The sequence below is a fragment of the Penicillium macrosclerotiorum genome (genome assembly GCF_028827735.1).
Source record: "Penicillium macrosclerotiorum strain IBT 26536 chromosome Unknown utg000011l_segment0_segment0, whole genome shotgun sequence".
In the NCBI taxonomy this organism is placed as follows: Eukaryota; Fungi; Ascomycota; class Eurotiomycetes; order Eurotiales; family Aspergillaceae; genus Penicillium; species Penicillium macrosclerotiorum.
The window spans coordinates 320,418-340,330 of record NW_026643090.1 but is presented as its reverse complement, the minus strand read 5'-3'; the positions used below and the strand labels follow the sequence as shown (position 1 = coordinate 340,330).

The following is a 19,913-nucleotide window of genomic DNA, read 5'->3' as shown; positions in this document are numbered from 1 at the left end:
TACTTCGAGAACACTACAATACGTCTACTCAACTACGTCCGATGATATTGCGATCCATCGTAATGGCCTCTCGTCCTCAATTACGTTTGCTATCAGCTTGCAGGACGTCCCTAGCCGCATTTTCCACACGCCGGTTTGCGACCGAGTCGCGGTTAGCCTCGGACCATGTTCGCATCGTGGAGGTCGGTCCTCGAGATGGTCTCCAGAATGAGAAGAAAGCCATTTCAATGGAGACGAAGTTGGAATTGATTCAGAGACTCGCCAAGACTGGCGTAACAACCATCGAGGCAGGCTCTTTTGTGCCGGCCAAATGGGTACCACAGGTGCGGAGCTGAGGCCAACCCCGACAGAGAGAAGAATTGCTGCAAAATACTGACTCGAGAACCCCATGAAGATGGCCAGCACTGCTGAAATCTGTGAGCAGCTTCTCACATCCCCGCCTCAATCACAAAATACCATTGCATACAACTACCTGGTCCCCAACATCAAGGGTCTCGAGAGCCTTGTGAAGATCATGGACGCCACCGGTGTTCCAGCAGAGTCTGCCGGGTCTGAATCAAAGGCCGCAACAACAACAGAAGTATCTCTTTTTGCTGCTGCAACGGAAGCCTTCTCGAAGGCGAATACCAATTGTACCATCGACGAATCCCTGGAGCGAATCAAGCCCATTGTGGCCCTGGCCAAGACCAAGAATATCAGAGTCCGGGGATATGTCTCTGTTGCGCTTGGCTGCCCATATGAAGGGCCGGATGTCAGCCCTGCTAAGGTGGCGGATATCACCGCGACGCTCCTAGAAATGGGGGCTGATGAGGTCTCAGTAGCGGACACAACAGGCATGGGAACCGCACCCCGCACCATGGAACTTCTAAAAGCCCTCAAAGCTGCTGGGATTGCCAACACTGATCTGGCCCTTCACTTCCATGATACCTATGGACAGGCCTTGGTAAACACAATTGTTGGTTTGGAGCATGGAGTTCGGATCTTCGATAGCAGTGTCGGTGGACTAGGTGGCTGCCCTTATTCTAAGGGTGCGACCGGTAATGTGTCGACTGAAGATCTCATTCATACCGTGCACAGCCTAGGAATGCATACCGGTATTTCCCTGGAGGAGATGTCACGAATTGGATCGTGGATCAGCGGGGAGCTGGACAGAGTAAACGATAGCCGGGCTGGCAAAGCCACACTGAGTCGGCTGGCGGAATAAAAAGCATCGGCCAAAACCTTCGTCCTTTTGCCTCTTGTATCTTCTAACTTCTATTTTCATAGTTTCAGCGAACCCTCCATTCATCATTGAATGCATTCGAGCTGCAATATCTGTATCTGTATTTCTTGTGAAATAGTATATATTTTATAACTTTTGCAATGGCATCTCTCTTCTTGTTCTCGAACTTTCACGGCCCGTTTACTATAATTACATGCTGATGAGCCCTGCGACACAATGGAAATTGAACTTTCAGAGACTCAGTGAATAGCGGAATCGAGAAGGCCAGAATTATGAACCAACGCCAGTGTTTATGCACAGTCCTTTTCTTCATGACACTTGTTTAGAAATCGGTGACCCGTCCTCCATAGCTCCAGTCTCCTCCAGATCCCCATCGCAAAGGCTCATTCTTCGGACCTCCGACCTCACCCGTCTTGGGATTTTTCTCGCCCTCAAATTCAGGCTTCAGGCCTGTAGGCGCATCCGGATGAAGCTCCTCGCCACTGCCGTTGACCTTGATCTCGGCCTGGCTGGCGGATTGTGGGGACTGATTGACCTGAGGTGTACTGAATGCACCCGTTGAGCGACGTTGAAGGTCTTCGAAAATATCTTGTTCTTCCTTGGAAAGACGAGGAGGAGCGGGGGAATTCTTGAACGAGAAGGATGGCTTGCCATCCTCGGCATTGCGCATAGCGGTGGTGGAGAGAGACCGAATAACGAGTCGGTTTCCGAGCGAGGGGGCGCATGCGCGGCGCAGGCAGACAGAGGACAACATGGCGAGAAGCAGAGAGCGGAATGTCCAGGCAGAGGTGTTTTTCTGCGTCAATGGGAGTCGGGGAAGGTTGGATTCCACTCGGGCTACGGGTGATGGGCTCGGACGGTGGCGCCGAACTACAAATGACTAAGGCCTGCCGATCCCGATATCGCCGTTTTTTTGTTTCTCCGTCGAGTCATCCGCTTTTCTTGACTCTTCCTGGCCTCGGGTCGACGATTAATTCTTCCTTCGAAGATTGAAAATTTCACTTTTCAACATGTCTACCCTTCGTCTGGCTGCGCGTCGTCTGCCTCGCGCAACCCGACTGGCCCCTTCTCTCCAGTCACCGACCCAGCGACGATTCGCGGCCTCGGCCAGTGCTTCACAAGATGCGAAATCCCAAGCACCAGTATGGAATAATAGCTCAATGATCTTGTCTACGGGAGATCTTGGAGATTCAGTTCTAATATCGTCCTATAGAAAGGTCTCACCCACCCCGATCCCTCGCAGGACTCCATCACTCAGTCGTTCATCAACGAGCGGGCTCCCTTCATGGTCCCGACATACGTTCGCCCGGCACCTATGATGATGAAGGGCCAGGGCTGCTACCTGTGGGATATGGAGAACAGACGGTATCTGGATTTGACGGCCGGAATTGCGGTCAACTCTCTTGGCCACTGTGACCCCGAAATCGCCAAGATTGTTGCCGAGCAGGTCTGCCCCCCATCGGATATTACAAGCATATTCTCCAACGCGACCACTAACAAGGGACCCTTGTCTGTAACAGGCCGAAACCCTCCTCCATGCCTCGAACTTGTACCACAACCCTTGGACTGGCGCCCTGAGCCAGCTGCTGATTAAGTTGACTCGTGACTCCGGTGCTATGCGCGATGCCTCACAAGTCTTCATTTCTAACTCGGGAACCGAGGCCAATGAGGCCGCCATCAAGTTTTCTCGTAAGGTTGGCCGGTCTATTGACCCCTCGGGCGCCAAGCACGAGTTTGTTTCATTCCATAACTCTTTCCACGGCCGTACAATGGGCGCTCTCTCTGCCACCCCGAACCCCAAGTACCAGACCCCGTTCTCGCCTATGCTTCCCGGCTTCAAGTACGGAAACTACAATGACATTGAGCAACTTCAGACCCTGATCACCGATAAGACTTGCGGTGTGATCGTCGAGCCCATCCAGGGTGAGGGTGGTGTCAACGTGGCAAACCCGGAGTTTCTGGTTGCACTGCGCAAACGTTGTGATGAGGTGGGCGCCGTCCTGGTTTTCGATGAGATCCAATGTGGTTTGTCCCGAACCGGTAGCTTCTGGGCCCATGGCCACCCCTCTCTTGCTCCGGCGTCCGGCGAGGCCGCTCATCCCGATATCCTGACCACTGCCAAGGCCTTGGGTAATGGTATCCCTATTGGCGCGACCATTGTCTCCGGCAAGACTGTCGCCTCTCACATCAAGACAGGTGACCATGGCACTACCTTTGGTGGTAACCCCATGGCGTGCCGTGTTGCCTACCATATCCTTGAGCGCCTTGCCGCCCCCGAACTCCAGAGCGCCGTCAAAGATAAGTCAACTCTGTTCACCTCTGGCTTCCAAGCTCTGCAGCAGAAGTTCCCCGATGTGATCTCAGAGTTCCGTGGTCGGGGCCTGATCCTGGGCGTCCAGCTCTCCCCGGCTTTCTCGGCCAAGGCTGGTGATATCATTACGGCCGCCCGTGAGCGCGGTCTGCTAATTATCACTGCTGGCGACGGTTGTATCCGTTTTGTGCCTCCGTTGACCATCACAGAGGAGCAGATCCAGAATGGCTTGGACCTCCTCGAACAGGCCATCGAGTCAGTTGTGACCAAGGCTTGAACTGTCCAGTCCAGTCCGATTTGAATGCCGCCTACGATGTGTTTGCCTATATACCATTTCGCTGTTCATTCCTCAGACGCACAATTTTTTTTGTTTCGGAGAATTGGGGCATGTGCAACCCCTGGTATCCTATATATCCCATATAGACGAAGAATAAATAGCGATTTTTCTCTAAATTTCGCATCCTCCCAAAGGATTCAATGGGATGACGCGTGTAGCGGAGCCCGGGCGGTGGATCGTCGCGTGGAACCGCAACCCGCGTGGATTCTCGGCTGCTCAGTTCCCCTGTTCGGATGATAAGTGACCCTCTCAACCACCAACCACTAACCGCCGTAGGGCACTTCCTTCGTCAGTCGCCCCATGCGCTTAGAATAAAACACCATGGCCCTGGTTTTACCTCGGATCTTTCTCGTCTGTAGCTTCTGATCTCCCTCACGCGACGCAACGACCCCTCAGAATGCCTCGCTCCGCGTCCGCAGAGGACTCGCCGATGGCTTCTGCCGACAACACCTCACGATCTTTGTGGGTTAGGACTTACGATCGGTTCAAGGGGGTTTTCCGCGATGCAGACCCCCGGGTTTGCGTCGCTTTCTGGCTGTTTGGTGTGTCTTTTATCAAGGGCGGCGAGTTCGGACCAAAGGCGACTAACAAACTCATCAGGCCTCATTAACAATGTCCTCTACGTGATCCTCCTCTCTGCGGCGCTAGATCTCGTCGGCCCCGATATACCAAAAGGCATCGTTCTTCTTGCGGATATCATCCCGTCGTTCGGCACAAAGCTGATCGCCCCATACTTTATCCACGTCGTACCGTACTCCACGCGTGTCATCATCTTCGTATTCCTATCGGTCATGGGTATGTTTGTCGTCGCCATGAGCCCGCCCTATACAGATGGTGGAACTATCGCATCCAAGATTGCTGGCATTGTTCTGGCGAGCTTGTCTGCTGGAGGCGGCGAGTTAAGCTTTGTTGGCCTCACCCATTTCTATGGCCCATTCAGCCTGGCGGCGTGGGGAAGTGGGACGGGCGCAGCTGGTCTCATTGGAGCTGGTGCCTATGCTCTTGCGACATCCGTGATGAATATCTCAGTCAAAGCCACTCTCCTGGCATCTGCAGTGTTACCTGCTGTTATGGCCATTAGCTTCTTTGCTGTCCTGCCTAGAGCTGCTCTGCACCCTCAGGCTTCTGCTATAGATGGGTATCATGCCGTTGAAAGGGGAGAACACTTGATTGAGAATGAGACAGATGAGGATGGCCATGAAATAGAACGTGGGGAGAATGAAGGGCTTCTGGGAGTGTCTGTGCGTTCCACAGAGACTCACAAACTAGTCGATGTCAATGTAGCATCGGCACGCTGGGATCATTTTTGTGAAAACCTACGTCGCTTGAGACGGCTATTTTTTCCATTGTAAGTCTTTGCCAGGATGTAGAAGCTCTGTTTTCCTGCTATGCTAACTCGCAAATGCAGCATGGTCCCACTGCTCTTAGTGTTCATCGCCGAATACGTGATCAACCAGGGTGTCTCGCCGACTTTACTGTTTCCATTATATGCAACGCCTTTTAAGGACTTCCGCTCCTTCTACCCAGCATACAACGCTATCTACCAGGCTGGTGTTTTCGTTTCCCGTTCCTCAACCCCGTTCTTCCGAGTGCACTATCTCTATCTTCCATCCCTGCTGCAGATACTGAACTTAATTCTATTGACACTTCACTCGATGTTCAACTTCATTCCCAGTGTCTATATCGTTTTCTTGGTTATTTTCTGGGAAGGCTTACTCGGCGGCCTCGTCTATGTCAACACATTTGCTGAAATCAGTGACCGCGTGCCCAAGGAGGACCGGGAATTCTCTCTCGGAGCCACAACTGTCAGCGACTCAGCGGGTATCTGCATTGCTGGCTTCCTAAGTATGCCCTGGGAGGTCCTGTTGTGCCGATGGCAGCTTGCTCATGGCCGGGAGTACTGCAGGCAGGTCTGACTCCGCTTTTCATTTTTTTTTTTTTTTTTTTTTTGCCTCACTTAAAACCAAAGATCTATGACAAGTGCGGAGAATATGAGAAATAAAATATAGATTTTGCTGTAAACAGTGCATGTCGTTCCGCCGTAGTGTTTAGCTGTTTTTGAGGTTTCGTATTCCACCCTGCATAGGTAGGATATCCACTTTATAAAATAGACTGACGTTGAACTGTGGCCCTTTTGACTAAAGCTGAGTGTTTTGCCTTTCTTTTCTGTTTTTTTTTGTCCATTCTCATCAACCCATCAAATAGAATCCTCTACGTGATCGCTGACTAGACTTCGCCATAGTCCACTTTCGTCGTACAGGGGAATCTGTCGTCTAATCTAACATTCGCTGTGATATCATCTTTTATTCAGGATCTGTGGTAACTATAGACAGCTGCATTGTGATAAGATGAAAATCCATTCTGTTGAGGGAGGTGACGCAATTACATAGTAACTTACTAACAGAGTGCCACAAAATGGAGCCGATAGAGGTCTAGAATGCGAATTGTGCTAGCGTGACATCAAGACGGCTGTTAACGGCACTAAAATCTTTTGTTTGGTAGCAGAGATCGGCTACATACTTATCCAGCAGACGCTGTCATCTCTCAACCTGTAGATATAACAAAGATGCCTCCTGGCTTCGTCCCCACAGGTATACCAAGTTCTAGCCCATTTTTTGGAAAAGCTCAATGACCCCTACTATGTTCCATCCCGTCTATCAACAGGGCGATCCCGGTAATGGTATCGGGGGCTATGACTTGAAATCTCGTGTCGATCGTGTGTTCGCTTTCGACTATAATCATAGCGGAAAATTGAACTATCTTGCCCTATATCGACCCGGTACTGGAACCTTCTGGATTCTAAAGAACAGAGACGGTGTTTTCTCTCCCGTCTACCAGCAGGGTGCTCCCGGTAATGGTATCGGGGGCTATGACTTGAAATCAAGCGCCGATCAGGCATTTGCGTTTGATTATGATCATAGCGGAAGGCTAGACCATCTCGCCTTATACCGACCTGGTACTGGAACCTTCTGGATTCTAAAGAACAGAGACGGTGTATTTTCTCCCGTCTACCAGCAGGGTGCTCCCGGTAATGGTATCGGGGGCTATGACTTGAAATCAAGCGCCGATCAGGCATTTGCGTTTGATTATGATCATAGCGGAAGGCTAGACCATCTCGCCTTATACCGACCTGGTACTGGAACCTTCTGGATTCTAAAGAACAGAGACGGTGTTTTTTCTCCCGTCTACCAGCAGGGTGCCCCCGGTAATGGTATCGGAGGCTACGACTTAAAGTCAAGCACTGATCAGGCATTTGCTTTTGATTATGATCATAGTGGAAGACTAGACCATCTCGCCTTATATCGACCTGGCACCGGAACATTCTGGATTCTAAAAAACAGAGACGGTGTTTTCTCTCCCGTCTACCAGCAGGGTGCCCCCGGTAATGGTATTGGTGGGTACGATTTGAAATCTGGTGTCGATCGCGTGTTCGCTTTTGACTATACCCATAGCGGAAAACTGGATCATCTTGCCTTATATCGACCTGGCACCGGAACTTTCTGGATTCTTCAGAACAGAGACGGTGTATTCTCCCCTGTCTACCAACAAGGGGCACCCGGTAATGGTATTGGTGGTTATGACTTGAAGTCAAGTGCTGATCGGGCGTTCGCCTTTGATTATGGTGAAGGGAAGCTCGACTATCTTACTTTATATCGCCCTGGAACCGGGACAATCTGGATTTTGAAAAGAGTCTAAACTTTTCATCATGTTATTTGATTTCCACTATGTAAGATCTAATTCTCAATACCTTGTCTATTTGCCGCACCTAGTTTTCTCTGTGTTGCCAGCGGGAACCTTGCTTTGGTCAAGTGCTTTTTGCTGGAAAATAAAATCTGTGTTGTATTGTCGCTAGCCTTAAAATTTCAATCTTTTTAACCAATCATCATGTCCTGTTCATCATTGATAATTATTGAACTCAGGTCAGCTGATGGCGTCATTGGCATGTGAAAGTGTGGGGGCTCAATCACATGTGATGCTGAGTTATTGAAGGATGCGAGGCGCTGACTCCCCTCGACTCGCTTCTCAACCCGCTTTGTTAACAGGTATCACATAGCTGGCGCTTATATTTATGGTAATATTCCATGCAATTTTTTTTGTTGTACAGCAGTTGCAGTTCGTGAGCCAGAGCAGCGTTCTTCCTGTCGATTGAAATGATAGGTACGGCTCACCCATGGCTCTCAGGCCCCTTTCGAAGCTCATTTCTCGATCTCTGATCTAGATCATGTCTTGGGACGGCCATCTACTCGATTTCGGAAAATTCAAGTCTTTGCTGTAGTCTCATTCTGGTCTGTCTATCTACTGCGGTATGTCATCCCTTAATTTAGATCTATTTTTGAATCTACTTCTAATTAGCGTTCCATTGAAGAGCCGACAAACATGGTCCGCCTATTATCCGATCTATCTCTTCTCGCCTGACGGGAAAGTTGACTTCCTGGCAGACTACGGTGGTCATATTCCTATGGCTCTACATCTGTCGGAATTTCGGCAAAATAGTCGGGCTTGAATGCCCAGAGCCTTTGGCAAACCTTTATTCGCGATCCTTTTTCCGAGCGACATGGATCACAACTGGCCTGGATGCAGGGTTTTGGACAGCTATGAAGATAAAACCCAAGTGGCTCAGGGATTTGGCCTCCTTGGTCTTCACGGTATACTACTTTATTGCCGCCGAACAAGCAGATGAAAAAGTCAGACGTGTCCGCGGAACCCTGACCTTAGAGCATCTTCGTGTATCCTGGAACAAAGCAACCACACCATATCTATGGTTTTTAGCAAGCTTAGTCCGACCTAGACTGACTCGACATGATCCTCGGGCAATCCGGATTCCTCGCCCGAAGAATTCAATTCATACCGAGCCAGTGGATGCATGGCTGTACTTTGATGGGCCTCTCAGCGCTTTGCGAGAACAAAAGTCCCTAGTGTTGGATGTTCCTGGAGGTGGATTCGTTGCCATGAGCCCTCGCAACTCCGAGGATAAGCTACTTTCCTGGGCAGGACAGCTCAAGGTCCCAATACTCAGCATTGATTACAAAAAGGCTCCGGAATACGCTTATCCGTATGCCCTCCATGAGTGCTACGACGTCTACCATACCATAATGACCACGAATGGCCGTTGTGTGGGGTTTAGCGGTTCGACACGTCCTCGGATCGTGGTTACTGGCGAAAGCGCCGGCGGCAATCTTGCAGTAGGGATGACATTGATGGTTCTACAATCTGCCATGGCGCAAGGCTGGGAAGGTGATCGTGTCTTACCACGTCCGGATGGTGTCGTGCTAGCATATCCTGCACTGAATTTAAGGGTGGAAAGCTGGATGACTGATGAGCAAATGTCTCTGATTCAAGACAAAAACTCCAGTCAAACCAATCGAAATATCTTACAACGAAAGCAAGACCAATATCGGAAGCTGACACCCTTCACTTCCCCTGGTCATTCGGTTGACGACTTGACTGCAGTATCTCCCAAAATCAATACGCAGAAAGACGAGCAGACCAGTATTGCGTCTGAAGCCTCAAAGGCCCTCCATGATAAATTAACGAAGAGCCAAGCTCTAAACGGGCATGCCGTGTCTCCGACCGAGAATCAGATCCAACCACTAAAAACCAGAATTGCGGTCTCATCGATGATATCCTACGTCCATGACCGAATTTTGACACCGGAAATGATGCGTGCTATGATTATTCTCTACATTGGCCCTCACCATCGTCCTGACTTCAACACAGACTTTTATCTGTCCGCCGTTCTTGCACCGGATGCACTTCTCTCTCAATTTCCGAAGACCTATATCTTGACAGGGGAGCGTGATCCACTAGTCGATGATACTGTCATTTTCGCCGGTCGACTGCGACAGGCAAAACTACATCATTTTCAAGAGCGTCAAGATTTAGGACTTGAGAAGTCCAAACGTAATTTTAATGAGAAAGACCATGTTGAAGTCTCTCTTATCCCTGGGGTCTCCCATGGATTTTTACAAATGGCAGGATTTTTTCCAGACTCATGGAAATATATTAACCGTAGTGCACAATGGATCGAGAGCCTGTTTGTGAATATCAATGTTCAAGATCCGGAATACACTCTTCTCCAGCTCTCACACAGCTTGAATTTGAATACTTCTCAGAGGTGGAAAGGCGTCGGGAAGGGCGACGGTAGTGCCAAGGAGGGTAGGCGACACCACCACCGCAGTTTTACGGGCGAGTCTTCTGCAGATGAAGACAGGCCACTGGAGATGGGCTTGACTAAAATGGCACCGCTTTCCAATGATGAGCGCAAATCTTCCATGTCCGATCTTTCTCTACGTCGAAGGAAGTCTAGATCCACCTTTGCGTCTCAATTAACGGGATTGACTACTATCGCTGACGAGAACCGAGACGAAAACGAATTCCATGCAAAACTAAAGCATTTGGACATGAACAGTGTTATTCGCGATTCTTACTTCCCATATGAAGCTAACAGCGCCCCCGATAGTCCTGTTGCTCCTCGACCCCGTGGACGAAGCATCGCATCATTGGACAGCGAAGAAGACATATTGGATCGTCGCATGAACGGGCTAGCCGGGGGCCTGATGGGCCTTGGCGAAAGAGCCCAGACGCCTGGGGCATGAGATTTAGTGGATATACTAGATGCATGACTGATGATTGATGAACGATGTCTTGATTATTCAGCTAAATCTAGAATTGAAATTTGACCGGAGAAATCAACTAAACTCTGCGCGCGTGTGTTTCTTGAAGGCTTTGGCAAATAATGTATGGCGATTTACACTTCTATTATCAATCAACGGATTCTATTGCGAATATCCTCGATCGAGATAGGGTATTACGGACATTCGGATCAAGGTAAATTGTTATCTACGGTATCTGGCAACACAGCCCATCTCTCTTCCGATGAATCGATTCCCCTCTTTCTCCAACCCCCACTTTTATACACAGCTGAGATTCCAGGGCAGCCAGATCCATTATGTTTTTTTCTGTTGTATTTGCTCGGATACTATCTATTCAGCACCAACATAAAGATCTTGCAGGTCATATTTAATCCCAACCACGAATTGCCGATCAAGGCAGAATTGCGCTCTAGGCTTGAACGTGTTAGATGACGCATGATGGACTCACTTATGCAAAGAACTCCTTATCATTCGCCTCGGCAAAGGTTTGTTGACGTTCTGAAACGGGATGGTTGCGTCATCGTCCAGAACTTCACGACATTAGAAGCTTTCGAGGATGCGAGGCGAGAAGTAGAACCGTGGTTAGGGATGGAAGTAAAGAACAGCGAGGTTGGGGGTGAGCAATCTACCATTCTACAAGCCCAGGAGCGGTGCCAGCACTCGAAGAGTTTATAGCAAAATCCCTTTATAGCACTGAACGGAGGCACTCGCACCTGTACCCGCTTAATTGGTCGCAGCAGAACAGTTCGTGAGAAATTCTTCTCGGATCCGTTGTATCAGGTAACACCTGCCTAAGGAAAAATTAGAGAATATAAAACCGACTTAGAACACGACCTCGCTGGGGACTTTATTTCAATTAAAACTACCAACTGGTATAATGAAGAGCCATCAACCAACATAACTCACCCTCTACTTTCGATATCCATCACCATGGATATTAACCCTGGGGCAAAATCTCAAAAATTGCATCGAGATGACAAAAATCACCATGCTCGCCATGCTAAAGCTGAGAGCTATCATGACAATCGTGACATGCTTTTTGGCTTATTTGTTCCAGACTGTGACACAAGCCTGGAGATCGGGGCTACTCGAGTTGTTCCCGGCAGCCATCTTTGGGGAGATGAAAAACCTGACTTTGATCCCGATGGCGACAAAGGGGTTTTTGATGCTGAGCTCAGAGCAGGAGAGGCTTTCATGATGCTTGGGAGCTTATATCATGGGGGAGGTGAATTTCGAAACCTTCAGGCCATCGAATGATGCATATCATGTTCATGTGCAGTGGGATATATCGCCAGGAGGTATGTACTGCTTTGCTTGCCTAAGGTATACCTGACTGAGACAAAAGAAAATCCAAAGGAGATCTCCTACTTGTCTTATCCTATCGAGGATGTCAAGAAGTACTCTGCTTTGGTCCAGCAACGCCTAGGATGGAATCAATCTGAGCCTAACTTGGGATGGGTCGATCTCGCCTCCCCAGACGCATTGCTGCTAGCTTGAGCAACGATTGCGTATATACTTCAGTCTGCACTGATTTTGGCTCTTGATAAATTTCAATTAAACTTCATACTGGGAATTCCATTTATCACGTAAAATTAGGACCTGTGAATTACTACATCGAATTAGTTTTGTCGTTTCCGGGTTAGTACCCCAATACACTGACCTGTAACCTCTTCACTCTGCCGCCGAACACATTTGCCTTATGGCAGTTGCTTCACTCAGAATGAGGGCTCCGGAGACCGCAAGAAAAAGATATGTGGAAACCGTCAACCCGCGAAGCCGCCGATGTTTCATTATTTGGAGCCCCCAGGAGATACCGATCATGGAAGACGCGAAGCGGCTCGGCCAACTGGGGATTACCGCGTCTGTTCAGCCCGTTCATTCCGATCCAGTCCTCGCCAAGGCCTATCCTCGAAAACATCACCGTTCGGAAATCGGCCCTCGAGCCAGAGTCCGATCAAATGACTAACCCTCGTGGCACGATCACACTGCTACAGGCGGTCACTGCAGCGACCCTTGGAGCAGCGTATTCGCAATTTGCCGAGGGCTGGGTAGGGAGAATTGCTACCGATCATTGGGCGGATTATGTAGCGCTGGAGAAAGAATGGACACCCGAGACGTTGCTAAACGCAACAATATATCAAACCTGGGCCAGAGGAAGAAAGGTGTTTGAAGGTCCAGGGATTGGGTAAAGGATAGAGAATAGCACTCGGAAATAAAAGAAATGGCATTGCACTCTTTTGATGCTCAGGACCCACCTGCCCTTCAAAAGTGATGATTTAGCCCGCTCTGTAGCCAGACACACTCTTAGAACCAAGCGGGTCCCATGGAAGCGTACCCAAGAGTTAAAGTTGCGTACCCACGGAGTCCGAGGAATGAATTATAATTCCGTGTTTCGGGGTACGCTACATATGCAACATGAAGTGTAGCCAGAAATTTATGCTATGCAGATCATTTAATTATGTTCAAAATTGAAACCTAGGGGTTCAACCAGGTTCAATTTTGGTAACGTATTTCACTAGTCAGTGGCCCACACTAGTGAGTGGCCCGCCCCATCCGAAACGCGCTTCCTACGCGTCACCTACTATCTTCCACCACACACCATGCCACCAAAACGTTCTGAAAAACGATCAAAATCACCAGGTAGGGAGGGGAGGATCCTACTAGCAATTGCGGCTAGTCAAAAAGATTCATCTCTATCTATTCGCCAAGCAGCAGCTATTTATAACGTGCCACGCTCTACACTTCGCCATCGAATCAACGGAATGCCAAATCGCGAGGATACACGATCACCACGTCTTAAAATGACACAAGAAGAAGAGGATTCGCTTTGCCAGTGGATACTATCGCTTGATACGCGTGGTGCTTCCCCTAGGCCTTCGCATATTAAAGATATGGCAAATCTTCTACTAGCAACGCGTGGTGATAAACAGCCTTCTTCTATTGGAACTAATTGGGTAACACGCTATATTCAACGTCGACCAGAGCTTTGCACACGATTCTCTAGGCGCTACGACTATCAACGTGCACAAAACGAAGATCCTACTAGCCTACGCGCGTGGTTTAGGCTAGTAGAGCGTACGATTAATGAAAACGGGATCCTTCCTAACGATATCTATAACTTTGATAAAACAGGCTTTGCAATAGGCTTGATATCTACTACTAGAATCGTTACACGGAAGGATCTATACGGTCGGAAGCCTCTACTACAACCTGGAAATCGGGAGTGGGTAACAGCAATTGAATCTATATCGGTAACCGGCTACTCGCTTCCGCCGTGTATAGTATTTAAAGGGAAGGTTTATATTGCTAGCTGGTTTGATAACCTTCCTAGCGACTAGCGATTCGAAATATCACCGAACGGTTGGACTACCGATGATATAGGCCTACGCTGGCTAGAAAAGCTCTTTATTCCAGCAACTACTAGTCGTACGCAAGGCAAATATCGCTTGTTAATATTAGACGGTCATGGAAGCCATCTAACACCACAATTCGACCAAATCTGCCAGCAAAATAACGTTATACCACTCTGTATGCCGCCGCATTCGTCACATCTTCTACAGCCGCTAGATATAGGATGTTTTGCTATCCTAAAGCGCTCATACGGTCGCTTAATCGAGGCCCAAGCTCGCCTAGGATATAACCATATCGACAAGCTCGACTTCCTAGAATCCTATACACTAGCACGCCAGGAAGCCTTCCTACCTAGCACTATACAATCAAGCTTCGCCAGCGCCGGCCTAGTTCCACTAGATGCCGACCGAGTCTTATCAAAGCTTAATATATCGCTTCGAACACCTACACCTCCTACTACTACTACTAGTAGTAGGCCTAGTAGTAGGAGTAGCGCTTTCGTGCCTACTACACCTTATACGATTAAGCAGCTTAGCAAGCAAGCTTCCTCTATCAAAGCTCTACTACGCAAGCGCTCACGGTCGCCAGGAAGTCCTACTGAGCGAGCGCTAGATCAATTAATCAAAGGTGCTGAACTAGCGTTTCATAACACTGTTTTGCAAGCGGAAGAGATTCGGCAACTACATAGATTCAACGAGAAGAAGCGTCAAAAACGCACACGTTCTACTCGCCAGATATCTAGGCAGCAAGGTTCTACGGTCGGCGAATCTATATCTCTTGATTCAACGTTGCTAGCAAGCGTTGAAGCTATTCAAAACGATGATGCAGAGCTTGCTCAGCAGCCTACTGAGGGCGCTAAGCCTACTACTAAGCGTGTATTTCAATGTTCTGGATGTGGGAATATAGGGCATAAGATTACTCGGTGCCCTAGTAAATAGCTGAATTAAATATATGGCGTTTTGGTGGAAAAATAGTGTTTTCAAAAAGTAGTGGTTGGTAGGGTGGGCCACTCACTATCAGTGTCTCCGCCCACCCACACCGCTTCCGCGTTGTGGGTGGGCCACACACTAATGTCAAACTACACACTAATGTCAAAATCTTCCTATTTCTCCTATCTACTACTGCATCCCACTAGTATCTAAAAAGAAACCCTGCCCGTTCTGACGTGCTTCCTCTGCTCTATCTAATGATGCCTGGGATTCCTGTGTAGGTTCTGGTGGTGGTGATGTTCCATATGCTTTCTTCCACTGCTTCCTCACCCGCTTCCGCTCTGCCTCTGCTTCCTTCTCATTTCTTTTAGCAATAGAACGATTTGCATCTCTAATAGAGAGCACCCCTGTTTTGCTAAGCGGTGTTTTAACCTGGCGCTTAGTGATTGGGCGCTGTAGTGGTTGTTGAGCTTCTCTAATCTTGCGAATAGTATCGTTCGCTAGATTTAGGTTCTCTATAGCAATCTTGTTATGATGAAATAACCGGTCAAGATTACGTTGCTGCCTAGGTGTAAGACCTTCTTGTTGATATCTAGCAATCTTCTTTTGATTCTTCTCTAGATCCTGTATAGATCTAGGCGGCGATTTGTCGATACTAGAAGAAGATATAGTAGTTTGTGGTGGCGGCGAAGGTGTTGTATGAAGCGTTGAATAAAGCGGTAGATCTGGCGCTATAAGACTAGGGTAATCTTGGATAGGAAGGCTATTAATAACCTTTCTACTATCGACTGGATATATCCTACGATCTTTAAACGATTCACGAATGATTCGCTGGCTAAACGCTCTATTCCGAATATCACCGATTATTCGAAGGAACTCTGATCTTCCGATAGGGCTTCCACCCTAAAACGCGTAGTCGTTATTCGCTAAGCGGAAGTGTTGCTTATAGCTTAGAAACGGCTTACCGTCTAGCGGCTGGCAAAGATGTGTAGTATGTGGTAGGAATCCTATAGGTAGGATATTATTCTCTTCGCAAAGGTGTAGGAATTCGAATGTAAGATGCGAACCGTGGCCGTCGAATATTAGGATACGTTTTTCACCCGATTTCGTACGGTCGTATGTTGATTCTATAAAGAATCGAAGCTATTGAACTGCTATACTATCGGTTATCCAACCGTTTGGCGATGTAGTGATAGTAGTTCTTGGTGGTAGGTCGTCTGTTTGATTAAACCAAGATTCTATAAAGACCCCGTTGCCTTTAAAGATGAACCAGGGTTCCATCTGCCACCCGTCGGCAGCTATATACTCGATAGACGTGATATTTTCGCCTTGGTCTGGCTGAGGAAGGTCTACTACCTTCCTACTACTACTACTAGTAGTAGTAGTAGTAGTAGTAGTAGATATAACGTTTCTAGACCTTCCTTCGCCTGGTTGAAAGCCGCATTCATCAAAGTTATAGACTAGACGTGCAGGCGTAGTCTTCTTGATAGTTTGGGCTAGTAGATCGTACCAATGTCGTAATGCTGCTGGATCCTCTGCTAGAATTCGCTTTGACTCCTTCGTATACTGCTTAGTAGGCCCTAATTGAAGATGTTTAGGAAGCCTATTAATAAAGCGATACGCCCACATCTTGCTAACCGACGGCTTCCCGACGCGTTGGCATGCACGATTTGCCCACGCTTCTAGAATCCTAGGAGTGATAGGCATATAGCAATCGTTCATATATTGAATCCAGCGAATCAGGGCTTCTTCTTGATAGGCTTCTAGAGCGTATCCAACCCCGCTTCTAGCTGTACGAGGCCCTGTTTCCTTTTTAACACGACGATAGAGTGTGCGTTGATTAACGCCAAATTCGCGTGCTAAACGTGCAATATTCGGCTTCTCCTCGCGTGACGCAGCTAGCAAGGCCTCAGCCATACGAGATTCGTCAATCTTAGGCATATTTAGATAATGGTGTTGGATAGGGAAGCAAAAAATAGGGTAGTAGGAAGATTTTGACATTAGTGTGTGGTTTGACATTAGTGTGTGGCCCACCCACAACGCGGAAGCGGTGTGGGTGGGCGGAGACACTGATAGTAGTGGGCCACTGACTAGTGAAATACGTTATTATACTACTGTTATGTAACAACCGAATCTATAATACTCAAGCATTTCTACCTAGTAGTCTAGTCCTATAAAGACCTTTGTAAAATATTAAATTAGAGAATAGTCAATTAGCCAGAAAAGAGCGAATAGTAAGAAGCAGAAGGTAATAGCGCGCGTATTACTCGCGCTGCCATAACTTGTATTCTATGTAACTGGTCTCCCGCCTCACAAGGGAATCGCTGTAATTAACTGGGGGCCGGCACGTGAAAAATCCCGCTATTTGACATGTGAAGATAGGTCGGACGTTTCTCCGCGCATGTGCTAGAGAAAAGCGAGCTTCTCAAATAACCTTCAAAATCATTATCAGGATCTCAATTGATGCCTTGACTTACTCTAGAAAAAATTTGCGGGCTTCGAATTTCGGCAAAAGCGCCATCGGCCCGGCCGAAAGGACGGCATAAACTACTTGATATTTTATTAAAAAGGCTGCTGTCCTTCCTGATGTTGTGAATTTGACACTGAAAGAACACTGAACTAAAACAGTAGTATGTCTCAATTAATATGCGACTAATGTCACCAATCTTCCCCAAAAATATCCATGATCGTCTAGTTTCCCGCATATCCAAGCTTCCAGATGTCTGATTTGGCTGTCCATTTTCTGCACCGCTTACCCCAGAAATGAAACACAATGCCAAATGAGCACCAAAGAACAGTGAGACACATGTTCATCATAATGGCTGGGATATAGCCAGATTTCTCGGTCCAGGGAGTGATGAACTTGCTAAATCCATAACCCCAAACATTCTTGTTGACGGTGATAGCAATGAAGACAGAACCAACTACGGGTTTGTAACTATCAACCGCATAGGTACTTGCAATTGCAGGTAAAGCCGTTACTTGAATACCGGCAAAGGTGTACCCAATGATGACAATGGCCTGTTGATAAATCGGAGACCGGGTTAGCATATATAGTCACGGCGATCCTGAAAAGGATGATTGAATATGATACACACCCTCCAGTCCCAGTGATACTCATATCCAAATGCAACAACAAAGTTTCCAATAATCGATATCAGCACGTAAGGAATCAGGGTTGTTAATCGCATCTCTGGCTCTCGAATCCCACGATTCTTTTTGGTGGCTCGCATTGAGATCCAGTCCGATAGAGGCCCATTCGTGACGAGCCCAATCATAGCGCCCGCAAGAGTTGCAAAGTTTGTGAACCCAATCGACTGGCTAGACCAATTGTAAGGGGGAGCACCAAAGGCTTGGCTCTGGGTCAAGTTGGCTGTCAAGAAACAGCTTGCCGACCAAGACACCACAAAAGCTGCGAACTCGACGATCGGAAATGCAAGCAGGCGCCAGGGAACCCAAAACGCGAGAAATAAGGACTTTATCCAGTTTTTATTGGGTTGGTAGATGTGGAACTGGCTTTTCGAAGGACATCCTCTGTGTAAAAATGGATCGATTGCTGTATCATCGGCTTGGTTGGGAGTTTGAGTCGCGGCTGTCGGTTGCTTGGAAGAGTTCTCCAGAGATATAATGTTGTCCTTCTCGGTCGTCAATCCTGTGTTAGAGCCAGCTGAGTCCGGCAAATTGTTGACTTCATTTGGATGGGCACGGTGCCATTTTGTCTCCGGGAAGATAAAAACAGCAGCAATGATGAGGACGCAAAAGCATGCGACGTTAAGCCACCAAAAGCTACGCCAACCAACATGAAGAGCCATAGACCCTGATATTATAGGTCCGACCTAGCGAGGAAGTATCAGACAATCTGACGTTGATCTTGCTCCTGAATCATTAAAAACTAACCATGAGAGACCCAAAATAAAAAGCGAAATAGATGGTATTATATAGACCTCGTTCATGAAGAAAGAATATGTCGGTGATAACTTGAGGACAAAGAGTCTGCGGATACAAGCTCAATATCTTAGCCAATACTCTCGAGAGTATAACAAGGAAGAATGCCCACCACATACCTCGCAGGGACCCGCTCCAAACCCATTCAGAACACAGGCGCCCATAAAACTGCCATATGAAACAGCTTTCGCGCGCCATATATTAGAGGCTAAGCAGACTAGTGATGAGAAAATTATGACGGGCCGTCTTCCAAAAGTATCGGAAATGGGAACCCTAGTGCACAGGCGGAACATTTAGCATTTCACTGCCCCATAGTTCAAAGTAATGCTCACCAGAAGAAATTGCTGAATCCAAGAACCAAAATACAAACTCCAGTAAATTGCACTACAGCGGCCAAATCGGAATTAAATGCTTCCATAAGATCGGAGAACATGGGAGATAGTGCAAGCGGGCCAATTCCCATAATAAAATTGCTCGACATGGCGATGAATATGGTGGTGAATTTCCAATATCTGTTCCAGTTCTAGTATTTACGAATCAATTAGCTGACCTGGGGCCTTATGGTGGGATTCATTTTGAAATTTGATACGATACACACCAGAGGATCGTTGAGATCCTTGGAGGGCTGAGGAACTAGGACACTCGAAGAAACTCCCGACTGTCTGACGAAATGATGCGACCCAACATCGGTCATGATCTCCGTTCCTGGATATATCTTCGTATTCAGCTCCTCTTCAAGTCTTTTTTCAGGTGAGGTTCTAATCAGCTTTGCCCGACGTGATCGAAAGCAAGAATGAGAACGTACTGGCGAAGGGTCTAGATTGATCGCGTTCCATCAGCATTACATATAAACAGACGAGAATTTAATTTTCAACCTACCGCCTCATCATAGTTCATCTCCATGATGGGAGATATAATTTGGTCACTTCTGTCACTTCTGTCAATACTTCAAAGACGATTGAAGCTTTTGAGCTGGGGAAGGGGGAAACGTGCTGTTTTCATTTTAAGTTTCTTTTTTTTTGGGCGCCCGCGCCGAGGATTCTCAGTCAGCACAAAGAGAAAGCTTGTCCATTGTACACATGATAAAGCACATCGTATTTTAAAGGTTCAGTACGTTCAGCCACAACCAACATGGCAGAAATCACCTGGTTCCATGTGGATGATG

The 19,913-nt window shown here is 47.7% G+C and overlaps 10 protein-coding genes across 10 annotated transcripts; 8 read left to right on the top strand and 2 right to left on the bottom strand.

Annotated features, from left to right (window-relative positions):
• Positions 1–62: 62 nt before the first annotated feature.
• N7462_011087 (hydroxymethylglutaryl-CoA lyase) lies at positions 63–1,204 on the top strand (the record flags this gene model as incomplete). The annotated part of the gene is made up of 2 exons (XM_057082801.1): positions 63–323; positions 383–1,204. 2 exons carry the CDS (start codon positions 63–65, stop codon positions 1,202–1,204), a joined length of 1,083 nt encoding a protein of 360 aa, XP_056928156.1.
• Positions 1,205–1,544: 340 nt separating this feature from the next.
• On the bottom strand, positions 1,545–1,976 carry N7462_011086 (succinate dehydrogenase assembly factor 4; the record flags this gene model as incomplete). Its single annotated transcript, XM_057082800.1, has 1 exon — positions 1,545–1,976. One exon carries the CDS (start codon positions 1,974–1,976, stop codon positions 1,545–1,547), a length of 432 nt encoding a protein of 143 aa, XP_056928155.1.
• A 256-nt stretch (positions 1,977–2,232) lies between these two features.
• On the top strand, positions 2,233–3,810 carry N7462_011085 (acetylornithine transaminase; the record flags this gene model as incomplete). The annotated part of the gene is made up of 3 exons (XM_057082799.1): positions 2,233–2,364; positions 2,436–2,669; positions 2,743–3,810. The coding sequence occupies 3 exons, from the start codon at positions 2,233–2,235 to the stop codon at positions 3,808–3,810; spliced, it is 1,434 nt and encodes a 477-aa protein (XP_056928154.1).
• Positions 3,811–4,267: 457 nt separating this feature from the next.
• On the top strand, positions 4,268–5,786 carry N7462_011084 (battenin family protein; the record flags this gene model as incomplete). The annotated part of the gene is made up of 3 exons (XM_057082798.1): positions 4,268–4,412; positions 4,471–5,218; positions 5,279–5,786. The coding sequence occupies 3 exons, from the start codon at positions 4,268–4,270 to the stop codon at positions 5,784–5,786; spliced, it is 1,401 nt and encodes a 466-aa protein (XP_056928153.1).
• A 712-nt stretch (positions 5,787–6,498) lies between these two features.
• N7462_011083 (uncharacterized protein) lies at positions 6,499–7,566 on the top strand (the record flags this gene model as incomplete). The annotated part of the gene is made up of 1 exon (XM_057082797.1): positions 6,499–7,566. The coding sequence occupies one exon, from the start codon at positions 6,499–6,501 to the stop codon at positions 7,564–7,566; it is 1,068 nt and encodes a 355-aa protein (XP_056928152.1).
• An 899-nt stretch (positions 7,567–8,465) lies between these two features.
• On the top strand, positions 8,466–10,466 carry N7462_011082 (putative lipase; the record flags this gene model as incomplete). Its single annotated transcript, XM_057082796.1, has 1 exon — positions 8,466–10,466. The coding sequence occupies one exon, from the start codon at positions 8,466–8,468 to the stop codon at positions 10,464–10,466; it is 2,001 nt and encodes a 666-aa protein (XP_056928151.1).
• A 987-nt stretch (positions 10,467–11,453) lies between these two features.
• On the top strand, positions 11,454–11,780 carry N7462_011081 (uncharacterized protein; the record flags this gene model as incomplete). Its single annotated transcript, XM_057082795.1, has 1 exon — positions 11,454–11,780. The coding sequence occupies one exon, from the start codon at positions 11,454–11,456 to the stop codon at positions 11,778–11,780; it is 327 nt and encodes a 108-aa protein (XP_056928150.1).
• Positions 11,781–11,788: 8 nt separating this feature from the next.
• Positions 11,789–12,020, top strand: N7462_011080 (uncharacterized protein; the record flags this gene model as incomplete). Its single annotated transcript, XM_057082794.1, has 2 exons — positions 11,789–11,821; positions 11,847–12,020. The coding sequence occupies 2 exons, from the start codon at positions 11,789–11,791 to the stop codon at positions 12,018–12,020; spliced, it is 207 nt and encodes a 68-aa protein (XP_056928149.1).
• A 254-nt stretch (positions 12,021–12,274) lies between these two features.
• Positions 12,275–12,712, top strand: N7462_011079 (uncharacterized protein; the record flags this gene model as incomplete). The annotated part of the gene is made up of 1 exon (XM_057082793.1): positions 12,275–12,712. One exon carries the CDS (start codon positions 12,275–12,277, stop codon positions 12,710–12,712), a length of 438 nt encoding a protein of 145 aa, XP_056928148.1.
• A 4,782-nt stretch (positions 12,713–17,494) lies between these two features.
• Positions 17,495–19,651, bottom strand: N7462_011078 (uncharacterized protein; the record flags this gene model as incomplete). Its single annotated transcript, XM_057082792.1, has 8 exons — positions 17,495–17,824; positions 17,902–18,639; positions 18,701–18,796; positions 18,868–19,021; positions 19,081–19,271; positions 19,347–19,488; positions 19,554–19,564; positions 19,628–19,651. 8 exons carry the CDS (start codon positions 19,649–19,651, stop codon positions 17,495–17,497), a joined length of 1,686 nt encoding a protein of 561 aa, XP_056928147.1.
• Positions 19,652–19,913: the final 262 nt, after the last annotated feature.